This window comes from Ictalurus furcatus, chromosome 1 (genome assembly GCF_023375685.1).
Source record: "Ictalurus furcatus strain D&B chromosome 1, Billie_1.0, whole genome shotgun sequence".
Taxonomy (NCBI): Eukaryota; Metazoa; Chordata; class Actinopteri; order Siluriformes; family Ictaluridae; genus Ictalurus; species Ictalurus furcatus.
This window is the reverse complement of record NC_071255.1, coordinates 27,349,976-27,363,490: the sequence shown is the minus strand read 5'-3', so window position 1 is coordinate 27,363,490 and position 13,515 is coordinate 27,349,976. Positions and strand designations below refer to the sequence as shown.

At 40.2% G+C, this 13,515-nt stretch overlaps 1 protein-coding gene across 10 annotated transcripts in view; it reads right to left on the bottom strand.

Annotated features, from left to right (window-relative positions):
* LOC128613893 (receptor-type tyrosine-protein phosphatase mu-like) overlaps positions 1-13,515 on the bottom strand; it is a 235,340-nt gene that overhangs the window by 40,864 nt on the left and 180,961 nt on the right. For 5 of the 10 annotated variants that reach the window (XM_053635055.1, XM_053635064.1, XM_053635095.1 and 2 more), the window contains one exon: positions 12,828-12,857. The exons of the other annotated variants lie outside the window; for them this stretch is intronic. In XM_053635055.1, the coding sequence (XP_053491030.1) occupies positions 12,828-12,857 (30 nt within the window). The remainder of the gene's footprint in view (positions 1-12,827; positions 12,858-13,515) is intronic. 10 annotated transcript variants of the gene reach the window in all.

Sequence of the window (13,515 nt, the reverse complement as noted above, 5' to 3'; positions counted from 1 at the left end):
AAGACAAAGAAATCATTTAATAACTTATATAACATTGCCACAGATTAAAGATTAAAGAATGATGAAATGGATGGATGAATAAACAAAATTACACAAATGAATGTTTTATTGTTTTCATACAACAACTGTTTTAAATAACTAATTCAGCATACATCGTATCGATCTTCTTTTCGGCATACGTCATATTGATCTGATATTGAGAATCTTGTTCCTCTTTCACATTATGGACTGGTGATTCCTGACTTCATGCTTGAACACAAATCTGCTCACATGAAATGTCAAACAAGACCAGTGCTCTTCGAGTGCTCAGAGCGGGACAGTCACGGCCTTAAATACCTGCACAATGACTGCCACCATCTCGCTAATGCGCCCTCCTGAGACATGTTGTCACTATGAAGGAGAACACACTCTATCTCCTTGACGAGAGAGAGAGAATATGCTGATGAAGAAAAGAAACAGTCTCTGAGAAGAGCATTTTGCTTCAGGCTATGTGACGCTGCGACGCTGCCAGGCTTGACTTAAAGAGTTTTGAAGGGCACAAATGTGCACACAGCTAACTCGAACAACTCCGCTCGTTCATTGGCTCTGCTTTCTCGTTTTTAATTGAAGGAGTCAATAAAGCGTGATGTGGCAGCTTTGGTGATGATGACACATGGTTGCTGTGGGAATTGATGCAATGTTAGTCTTTATCTCTAGTAACCTTGCCAAGGTGTTGGTTCAGATACAGCTCCAGTCTGCAGAGCTGCCTCAAAGCTGGAGACACACAATAAGACTGCACACATCTTTAAACACTTCAGAAAACATTACGCTTCAATTAGTCTGCTGGCAACTGAGCAGAAGGATAACAAGCCTGTTGTTTTACACCAAACATAGTGTTTGATTGGAGGTAAAACAAAATCAACTCTGGTGCTGCCAGGTTGGATGTTGGATGTCCATTGTTACATCTGTTACCAAGATCATTTTGATATTAATCGAAGACTCTTTTCAAGCTCAATCAGCCAACCTGGTAAACCAATTAACAGCCTTAAGATTCAACTCTCAAATGCTCTAGTGCCAAAAACCAACAGTACTAGATTTTTGTTCCTAGTCTTGTAAAAATTTCACCCCATGCCACTGTTAATAACAGTCCTTAGCTATTCCACCAAACTCAGGAACCCAACATATCTACAGGCCTAAACATGGCAGCCAAACATTCTGTTGTGTTAACAGAACTCTACCGCCATCATCTGCAAATGGAGGCTGCAAATGTGATTAGCAGGCTGCTGAACATCCCAAATGCCCTCCAGAGTAATCACACTCTTCAGCATGTAGGTCCAGAAGCTGGAGGTCATTTTAATGCAGACAGTGGTGCTTGCCATAGCTGCCACCACCTGGCTGTTTCCGGAACCTGGCTGGGGACACGGTCTTATCGCTAATGGAGGTCCCCTCCCAGAATCTAATGGATCCTGCTCAGCATTAAGTGGTCTTAAAAAAAGGATATCCGCAGACAGGCAAACATGGCCCTGTAGTCCGCACATTAAACATAAATAAATGAAAGTAAAGCCATCTCGCTCTTTCCACTTCACCTTCAAGTCTTTAGCTGCTGAAGGTCAGAGAAATTGGGGCTTTTTACGAATGGAAAAAAGAGAAAAGCTCACCAATAGCCTGAGGGGATTTTGGGGTAAAAATGCATCTCTCCCTTGCCATCTCATCTCATGTCTCCCTGCTCTGAATGTTAACATTTCTGTAGCCGTTTCCATCAAAGCAAAGTAAAAACTCTGCTCTAAAACTCTGCTCAGTTCTACCATATGGCTAAGCTGTTGTTTTAAAACAAGATTGACTCATCTTCAATAGACCCTTTACCCAGGACACGGTCGTGATTCTTAAACACAATGTCATCGTATATTTTTTGTGTCCCATGAGGGGCTACATCAATAAGAAGTCCTAAAGAAGCAGATAAATGATGCTGATGTTATCACAGTGTGACTGTGGTGCTTGACCTACACCTTTCTCACTATGTACTGCATGACATTTCGTATTGTCTGTGTAGATTACATCATATTAATCCAGCTGATGTGTTGTAGCATTGCTGACCTACTCAGCACAAATACCCCCATTTGGAAACTGCAGGCCTTCCATAAACACTTATCCTCCGAGTATCGTTATGAACATTTATTATGAATTAGTATTTGATGGTTTAACAGAACTTTTCTGACTTGAACCAGAGTGCTTTATTCTTTCCAAAAGACACCTTCAATATACATATGCTTGCCACATTGTCCACAGTAATTGATTTGATATCGGCTAAATCACACATAAACCTCCAACAGAAACGTACTACAACGATCAAGCTGACAAAATGCATTTAAATCTAATGCATATAAATTACGCTTTGGTGTTAAATGTCCATTTCTCAACTGTATGCTTATTTATATTCCCAATTAATCAAATCTGATTTACCGCAGGGGGATTTCCAAGGTAGTAGCACTTCAGTTACAACTGCAGAGATCTCTCTTTAACTGTTGACACTTAAATCTCTCTTGCAGCACTTTTCAAATACCATCTTAAAATTTACAGGCTCCTGTCCTCATCAACTCGTCTCAGAAGCTTGCACGGGCAAAGATTTGTCAGCACGCGGTCGTTCTCCCGCTGCATGTAAAAACAAATTAAAGTGTCTGCAGAAAGTGCTGGAAAATTACAGTGAGCACGATAATCATAAAGATGGCAGAGCTGAGCTCATTTCAAAGCATTCACGTACAGGGAAATAATCAGAGCTGTTAAATTGGGGACAAATTCCAGCTTGCACAACACTAATGACTCGAGAGACAAACGCAAGCTAAAGCGCTACAGAGCAAAACACAAAGAGCAGCAAACAATACAGAGTCCTGCGTTTAAAATTAAGGAAACGAGAACAATATGAGCTTATTGCACATTTCTGTCAGAAAGGATGATTCCTCCTCCCTTCCATCTCTTTGAAGAGAATGGAAAATCTCACTACGCTAAATGACAGCAGGAGTTTAAATGCGAGACCTTGTGATACCACTGAAAGCCTGTGGTACGTTTGATGGGTATAATTGTATCTCATGCCGTTACTGCAACAATTGAAAGGAGAAAAGCGGCAGGTGACCTTTAAACACAACAGCGCGTAGTCCCTGCTAATAGAAGGCCGTGAGCTAACGAAGCTCTCCCACGGTCACCAAATCTACATAGGTCTCAGGAAATCAGTTCGCTTCCAGATGGCCGCCAGCACCCTTCACTCATCCCGACATTTCTACAAGTGGGTGACTCAACAGGAAGCTAATAGTTGAACTGTTTCTCTAAATTTGTTTGTTGCCGAAGTGACACTTAACGTACATTGTCATCTAATGTGTAAGCTGTAATTTGGTGCCTGGGAATTAGTTCTATTAACACTATAAATACAAAAGACACCAGAAGGGGAGACTGAGGAGTTCACAGAATTTACTGATTCTCATTTAGACTTAGATTTACACAGCATGTTTAATGGTTCAATAGAATGCTAGTACCTCCTTTACACAAAAAACAAAACAAAACATTATTACCATCACAAATAAAAATGTCGTCAAATTGTAAAAAAAAAAAGTCGATACAGCTCAAAGTCTTACTTTGAGACCAATATGTACTGCACTGATTATTTACTTCAAACACAACTACTTCTCTATATTGCCCCCCACTGAAATACTAACTTAAGTGTTCCAGGCAGTAGAAAGTGAAACAAAAACCAAACGAACAAGCCCTTTTTGGCATCTGTGCTCCCAGAATGCACCAGCAGTAACAGGAATGAAATACTCAGAATCACATGACTTACAATTATTCAATTGCTTGGAGCTTTCATCGAAAGCAACTTACACTTGAGATATAAATGAGCAGAGAGGGGTAAGAGTCTAGGTTGATGACACAGTGGTCAGCTCTTTGGTGATGCTGGGGTTTGAACTCACAACCTTCTGAGCAGTAGTTCAGAGCTTTAACCAACTGAGCCACCACAGCATAAAAAGAAAAAACAAACAAACACAAAACAGCATTTACCAATTCATTCAGGTTTGTTTCTATTAAATCCGCTGTACTAACAGTACAAAGGCAAACACAAGGCAGACAAAGTCCATAAACACAAGAGTCTGTTTATATTTTACTCTGAGATTTCCATTCTTGTCTTATTTCACTGGTGTCAGCAATTTGACACAGCCACGGGCAACACATAATAGCTCAAAAGTACCGAATTAGCCTCCAGAGTTTTTACCGCCTCAAAAAAATGACACTGGCATGTGCAGTGTGTGAAAGTTTAAGCTCATTATCAGCAATATATCAGTTGGTAGATAAGTCCTGATTGACAAAAGCAGTCCCTCAAGCTCATTTATCCGGATTTTATTTCTTACCTTTGTAAATGATAATGTTTTCAACAATAGCAGATGCCGCCAACCATCTGAAAGAACACTAGCTCCTCAGTAATGGAACGTAAAGTGATACGCAAATGCTGTTAGTTATAACTTTGCTGGAAAATTGTCTTTTGCTTTCTTGGTTTCTATTAGAAAAGTATATTCATTAAAAAAAAAAACTGTAAACTTCATGGGCACCACATCCATCTGAGATGCTTAAATTGTCTCTGTTTCATGCAGTCACCTGGGAAGGAGGAGCGATTGAAGCCCTATCTCAAAAAAATGGAAGGGAATTTGACCAAAGCGAGAACAACCTATTTCCTTGCAAATGTCAGAATGCACTTTTTCTCAGGGCGCAATGAGGACAGCAAGCAGAGAGAAAATTTAAAACAAATGTAAAAGTGCTCTATGGAGATGGTCCGATAAGTGATGATGAAATTTTAGGGGTGCCTGGAAATCAGATGCTACAGTGCCTCCACTAAGTGTAGATGAGTTATAACCTGTAATAAGGCATAATGCCTTTGACAGGATATAATCATTGCTTGGATCTAGAAGCTATTCAAACTCCCACTGGAAACACAACTACACTCAGTTGAAAACTTTGACATTACAATAAAGAAAGCACTTTCTTAGCTGCTTGCTGTTGGGGAAAGAAAATGACACGAGACAGATGACATGGTAGTTTTCAGTGGCTAAGTCGGCACCATCAATCTTGAGAAGGAAGCCAATGCTGGAGAAGCTGCTGAGGGGCTTCAAGAGTCTGACACCAGCTGAGAGAGAAACACATCACTTCAGATGAGCGATGCTTCGTGCAGCCATTTTGGCACCTTGACAATCCTGCTACACTTCCACAAGTCAGGCTCATGGTTCTCTTAAAGTGTAATGCTAATATTGCAACAGCTACACACTCAGGAGTCCAGCTGTTAGAATCTCCTCCATTTAAGAGTTCATGATGGACTGTGATCATCTTTCAGATATGGAAGTGGAAGTGCACCATTAGATTTAGATTTCAGTATAATGATGGGACATGTTTGGGTTTATTCAGTGGCTCCCAGCTATGCTGAAACTGTGGGCATAGGAAGGACTAGTTGAAATACACAACCACCCAGGAACATCCTACTGTGCTTTTACCCGACACATGGAAAACACATCTACTGCCCATGCATACCTTATGCTCGTCACCGTCCCTACAGACTTAATCTCTAAACCCTTCAATTTCTCTTTTCAATTTTTTTTTCAAAACCAACCAGAGCCATTTTCTCCTTTCCATCTGTCCTTCCATTTGAAGATAAAACTTGAAACCATGCACATGGAAAGGGTTTTAGGATGGAAGAGATGAAAAAACAGTGAAATATCTGTTTAAGGAAAAGTACATTTCTTTTTTTTTTTTTTTTCTGAGAGAAAAACATAAATAAAAGCCCCTGCCATGCTGTACGTGGTTAGAAGCCGTGATGGCCAGGGCCTCTGGAGAGCAGAGCTGCAGATGTACCCTTGAGCAAGGCACTCTGTCCAGACCACCACCGCACAGAAACCCATTTTGTTCATCATTTACCGATATAAATCTGGACGCCTGACAGAGGTGCGCCGACACCGACCTTGGGGTAAAAGCCGAGACATTACACACAGATGCGCTGAGGCATCTTCATCAATAATTAGAAAATGCACTTGGACAGAAATCCTGCAGGTTTTAAGAATAAAAAAAAAAAAATCATTTTTGAGGCGTTTGGTAGTGGCTGAAAAGACAACGAGAAAATAATCTCAGTGATGTGCATAATGCATTCTGTTTAACACCCACTGAGTAGCAAATCACTCTTTTTGGGTCTACAAGGATATTCACATGCCTGTGTAAAAGCAGGTTAATTCTAATAGATGAGAATTGCCTTCACTTTCACCACAAATACCCACATATTGTGCAGAAACACATGCATCTAGACGTTTTCCTGTTAATATAATTCCAGTTCAGCCCAAACCAACATACAGAGCCAAAAAAAACAAAACAAAGCATAATGAATTATCAGGACGAACGATCTATTAGTATGTACGTCGATGATGAAAGGGTTTTCAAATGAGCGGTGTGTGCACTCGAGCTTGGGATGAGCTGTCACTATGGCATCAACTGCACTTCTACAAACACACGCTGGGGTCACCTTTAGGTTTTCTCTGACACATTTCCACTGTGTGTTATTTCAGTATGACACTTTTTGTCAGAAATCCTTATAATGAGGGCTCGTATTTTCTGAAGGGCTTTGCATGAATTTGGCTTTGCATGAATTAACCCTTTATGGTCTAAGCTTATTATTCAGGGACTACAGTGAAACTAATAGAAAAGATATGTAGGTACTGAAGTGAAAAATATACAGTGTAGGTTTACACTTAAGCCCAATTTTGCTGTTGCAAACAGAAATGACTAATCCTAAAAGAATTATTTGTGAGTGCAGTGACATCAGTGGTTTTAGAATGTGTAATGTGACGTGATCATTGGTATGATTTATGATGAGTGGCTGATTTAGTCCCATTGCAGCCAAAGACAGTTGATGACACGGTTGTGGCAGTGTCTGAAAATTTTTAATTAAAAGCGACCTGTAAGGAGGATGGTATAGGATTACACAAAACTGGCACGAGAGCTACAAATATACTAGGGGCGGCTGTGGCTCAGTTGGAAGACTGGGTTGTCCACTAATCGTAGGGTTGGCGGTTCGATTCCCGGCCCACATGACTCCACATGCTGAAGTGTCCTTGGGCAAGACACTGAACCCCAAGTTGCTCCCGATGGCAAGTTAGCGCCTTGCATGGCAGCTCTGCTACCATTGGTGTGTATGAATGGGTGAATGAGACACTGTGTATAGCGCCGTGTAAAGCGCTATATAAGTGCAGACCATTTAGAAACGAAAGCAGAAAAGTTTCTTCTGTGCCTATTAAAATGTGTTTTTGCAGGAGCCTGAATCACACAGACAGATGATGTAAGCTTGCATAGTCATTTTCTTTAATCGCAGGTCTATCATTAGAGGATCATAATTATGTAATATGACATGGAGAACACATTATCGCAGTCTCGTAGAGAATTTGACCAAAACTTGTTTTTTTCTTTTCAGCTCATACAATGTGACAAGAAGTGATCTTAATAGACACAACAACAACAACAACAACAAAAAACGGCTTCAATCTGGACCTACTGCTGGGTTCGAGGAATCTAAAGGGTCAATAATATCTGATGTGGTAAAAGAGCAAAAATGTTTTCAATCATAATGTATTAGATTGCGTTACAATATGTGATATGCTATTGTTTTGATGTACATTGGTTAATATGTGATATCAAGGCTTTCCCACATAATCCCTAACAAAGTTTAAACAACTTCCTATAGCCCTGACCAATTATAATATGTAAAGAAGGTGTAGGAACTAAGAGCAAAAATATTCTGTACTCAAGAATTCTCATTAAGCAATGCATAAACACCGTGTTTTACTTTTTGCAGGAATTGTTGACCTTAATAAAGATTGAGTGAACCAGATTTGCAATTATAATTTGCCTGTTTAGATGAGGCAAGTAAATTCAAACTTTATTATGATTCAGATGTGCATCTCATGCGTGAAGGATCATACAGGAAGAAGAACCTTAAGACATTACATGTTGACAGCTTAATTACACTGTTGCAGGTGATGCACGCCATCTACTTCCAAAACATCTGCTGCTCATCACCAGACACTTGTAAGACCTTAGATCAACAAGCTGTCACAGCACAGACTTATCAGCAGCACTGAGGCTTTACAGAGACATGCAAAAAAAAAAAAAAAAAAAAAAAAAAACCAGCTGGCACATACCCGCTTCATTTAAATGCCTATATGTTTCTGATGAAAGAAATGTCTATTGCAAAATTACAACTGAAAATGATTGGAACATTAATCATTTCCCTACTGTATTGACAAAGCATTTATGTGCGATCAAATTTGTTGTTGTGGCACCAAATAACACCTTAATCCATGAAAAAAAAGACAGCAAAACCTGATCTTAAGCCAAAAGATAAAACGGACTCAAATTCACCCGTAGGAAAGGACATCCAGTTATTATTTTGGACCTGTTTCTGAACTGTTCTATGCTGATAAGAGACCGCTAGCAGCTGTTTGGTCGAGATCTGGAAACATCCTCCACCCAGATCCATTAGCACTGACCCACACACACTGAGCTGATCACACAGCATCACCAACTCTCTCTGTACACACTCAGTCTCTGCGTCTTCCCCTGTCCCACCTCCTTCATGTCTCTCTGATCTGTCCAGGGTCCCAATATCTTAACCGTATACATTTCAAAACTGCTCTCAAACCGATTAATGTTTGCTCAAGACTTGCTACGCACTTTTCTACATTTGAACTAGCACTAGAAATATGTTTACAGAGTGTCCTCTCATGTCATTGGCAGCCCTCTGAAGCTCATCTCAAAGCTGTCCGTCCATGCAGGACTGGATTCATGTACGGCCTTGTAATATTTAAAAGTACAGAACAGAGAGTAGTTACTCTTGAGCATAATGGAACTAAATAAGTGCAAGCTCCCTACTCTCAGATGTACAACTTGCTTCATATAGTTTGATTTACAGAACAAAAGACCACGGTCCCATTTGTTTATTATTGTATGTATGAATGATCATCAAACTATCTATCCCAGTGTATTTAGCAGAGTTGTTTATTTAGCATTTGTGGAAGGAGTCTCCAGGCAAAAGTCTTCAGGATGGAGAGCTTTTTACATTGGTTTCTATGTAAAGATGCATGTTACAAGGTTTCTCGGTAACATGACAAGCTGCATTAGTTGTCTTATCAACTTCAAGGGAGAGAAAAAGATATGCTAGTGAGGGAACTGTTTACAGCTGGTATAACTTTCCTCTAGGATGTTTCCCACAACATCAATGTAACTATAAACATTGAAATTATGATGCGTCATTATTAATAAATTAATAAATGCTGTGGTGAAAGAGGAATAAAGTATTTCATGACATGCTGTTACTAAAAAAAAATCCACTTCACATGGGACCACATCAGAGCACCTGGTCGTATTTTATTTATTTAATATGGACTCATCATCCAGCCATCCATTTTCCATACCACATATCTTCACAGGATCACGGGGAGCCTGGGGACTCAGGGCACAAGGCAGGGGACACCCTGGACAGGGTGCCAACCCATCGCAGGGCACAATCGTAGACGCATTCACACATTACGGACAATTTGGAAATGCCAATCAGCCTACAATGCATGTCTTTAGACTGGGGGAGGAAACCAGGGTGCCTGTATGAAACCCTCAAGGCATGGGGAGAACATGTAAACTCTGAACACAGGACGGAGGTGGGAATCAAATGCTCAACCCCGGAGGTGCGAGGCAAAAGTGCTAACCACTAAGCCACCGTCCTCCCCTATGATCTCATCATTAAAAATATAATTATTCTCCTCTTAAGGAAGTGACATTCTTGCAACCAAATCAGAAATTTAGACAACACAGCAATGTCTGAAGAGAGTATCTATTAACAAAATACCACAAAGAGCTACACCCTAGCAGGCTTAATCTCTGTAAAGTTCCCAGCTTTTGAGGCAATTTTTTCCCCTTCTTCTCCCACTCCACTGTAACTTGTCATGCAATCATATACAAACTGTCACAACATAATATGCTGTTTATCTAAAGCACCAGGGACACAGCTTTAATGGAAAGGGCATCTCGGGTTAGCTCCACAGGCCTCTCAGTGGCTTCTAATTTGGCCTTTTTGTACATTTTCACTAGTCTTCTCAAAAAGCCAGACATAGAGCAAGTTCGCCGCATGGCCAGCAGCATGTGGAAGGTCTTGTTCTGTGCTGATTTGTGAAGAACTGGGTCCTTTGTGTAGGCAATAATGTAGCAGAAACAACCTTTGCCATTTATTTATTTTGAAATATGTTAGAACATATGTCTTTTTTTTTTCTTTTGGTAATTTCTTACTGAAAGGTGGCTGTCAATAAAGAGCTTCAATGACCTTTTGATCCCGAGCAGAGGAAAAAAAGCTGTTTTGTTTGGTAGTGTATTGGTTGGGTTTTAGACTAGTTTTCTACAGTATATCTTCAAAAGAAAATGAAATACACATCACATACCTTTGAAAATATGTTCAATGTTTGCCAATATGTCTATTCCCTCCAGAGGGCTGTATGGTAGTGTGGCTGCTATATCTAAATCCCCAGGTGTACTCCCATCCACCAATTAACACTAATTAATTAACTTCGAGTCATGCTGGAATGTCTGCTGTTCAGCCCAGACCCACTGAATAAATTACTGTATGCTTGCAACTCATTTACAAAGTGTTACTAAGCTGACTTGTCATATCCCCGTACTGTTAGAAAGGGTCAGTGGGATGAACTGATAAACTTGATTGAGAGTTACTTGGCAACGAACAAGGCACCTGGACAAAAGGTGACTCTTGAAAGCTCCCCGATCTATCAGGCTTGTGGTAAGAGGGTGCAAATTGCCTCGACTTCCCTCTACACTTCCTCTACCTGCTGCTCCTCTTCAGCACACAGGCGCTGTCAAATGAGACAAATGCACATCCCCTTGTTGCAATTAATTTGATTCTTGTTCTGCGTGAGTTCGCGGTGCAGGATTTAATTAAGGCTCGCACACGCCGGGGCTCACTCTGTCGCAGGCTTGAGTTAAATGCGCCTGTCTCTCTGCCTTTCCTGTTAAGCACTAGCGAGTGATGGAGAGAGAGGGAGATCCTGCCAGAGGCCGCCCCTCACAGGCTTTATGAATGCCACATCTGTGGCAGCATCTATCTGAGTGAGTGATGGAGAAAGCGGCGCCACCACACTGTTTCACCGAAATGACAAAACATCCTTTACAGAGAGTTGCAATTGTCTCTTAAAAGTAAAAAAAGTTCTAAAGTCTGATTTTAACATTTGCTGTATGTCCCATAAATGTAAATGTAGATTTTTCTTTACACACCTATTTATTTTTTTGCATCTACTATGTGTAAATGTGAGACCAAACTGATCTAGTCTCATATCTAATATAAACCAGAAAATCTTTATATGAATCAAATCAAAGCCTGTTAGTTAAAAAGGACATCGGAAAGTGCTATTACTTTTATAATCTAGTATTTATGTTGCATGTAAATTATAGAAACAAACAGACATTATCTAAAGCCAGTATTTTCATACACATACCCAGCTATATGATTTTGCTAATGCATGGACAGATCTCCTTTAAAATGATGTGAAATAAAGGAATAAATAAATTTAACATGCTTTTCTATTATCATCATCATCTTTCTACTTTTTCTGCTATGAAGAGACCCTGTTTGGATAACGAGACTACCAACATGTAGTAACATTAAAGTATGTCCACGGTTCTAAATATAGTGACGTCTAGAAATGGAAGGAAAAGAAAAAAAGAAAAAAAAAAAGCCTGTTCCTTCCATCATGGAATTAGCTACAGGCCCTGTAGACATTCTGCAGAGTGTTATTTAAATACTAGCTTGGGGAAAAGTGACAGCTAGCAATCTGGCACACAGTGTAACCAAGATTATTCCTTCTAAAAGACCATTTAGTACTACTCTTGATGTTAAAGTGTTAAAAGCACAAGACTGTGCTGCTCTCTCCTCCCTCTGCAGCTTGACTCAGTCTGGGCCTAGACAGGGACGTCTGGCTCTTTCAGTCTTAATGACCGCAGTCTAATAACAGAGAACACGCAGCTTTTAAAAGCATAAAGCAAAAGAAGGATTTGCATGCTGTCAGCAAGGCCATGCACAAACCAAAGCAAAAACATGGAGAGAGGAAAAACCAACTGAAGCTGTGAGATGAGCTTTGGTTTAAATGGATGATTTAAAGAATTAAGCGTAATGAATAATGGCAAGGTGAGACGGGATGAAGAATAGGGTTAGGTCAACAACAAGACACGACCATGGCTGGTTTTGTGTCTGTATGATATTTGTGGGATGGCAGAGGCTTCAGGTTAGTCATCATTCCACTGCATTAAGGTCTGAGCAGCAAACAGCTTTCCCTTTGACTTTTAACTTATAGACAAGGGGAAAACTAGTAGCTCATAATTCGTTAAGGAAAAACTGTAACTTTCAAGGGAATAACAAAGTCACCCTTCAAACTGGAGCAGTGCAGAATCATCTCATGATAATAAATGCCATATTGCAAGAGGTTTTCATTTTACCATTTTAAAATACAGCACAGTTTGTGCTCGTGTATGATTTTCTATGTGAATATAATAACAAAATAGAACACTTAGATGGCACAAAAGATTGAAATATCAGTGTGGACCCCTGAATGATAGACATCTTCAGACAAATTGTGCTATTTCAGTGCCAAACTACAAGAACACTAGAAAGCTTGTGCTTCAGTTTGAAAGGAGGAAGGAAGCCACTGGGTTTCATGCATGGAATATCAAACGGTGTGGTGGAGAGAAAGCATGGCAACTAAGCGTTTCACAAAGTGGTTACTTACAGGTAATAAGTGTAGGAGTGATAGGTTCTTCTGCCAAGTGGGGTGGTGGAAGGATTAAAGCAGTGGTGGAGAGGGGAGAATGTAAATGGAAGGAAAGAAAAAGTAAAAAGATTAATGTCTGAAAAATAGAAAATGAACAAAACCTGACATGGTGACACAAGTGAGGAGCTACTCGAGTGGCTGTAAGGGCAAGGGCTTGTGATTCCTGCCTCTGACTCTGACTGAAGGGCGAGAGGAGGAGGGGGGTTGGCGGTGGTGTGGGGAAGGGCGCTTTCTGCCAAATAAACTTCTTCAGGCCTTAAGTATGCACCACAAGAGAGAGGTAGGCGAAAGGAACTCTGGGAAGCTGTTACTCAAGCAAAATTGCTGCTGTCACATTAGATAGCAGAGATGGAAAGATCAAAAAAGACAGAGTTAAAGGTAAAGCTGTTAGGATAGAGTTTGATTTCCCAAAAGGGTCCAAGCATAAACATTATCCCTAACACTGTATAGCCTCGGAGACTTTGTCTGGCGGTTCAAATCATTTTTAACAATAAGTTGCTGTTGGGAAAAATGGGCCCCGTTTTTATTAGGTATAGATAGACAGACGCTCAGGCAGAAAGTTTTCAATACAGCTATCTACTAGATAGTATATACACTGCTGGCTTTAACGCTGTATATCTAAATGCTGTCACAGTGACTAACACAT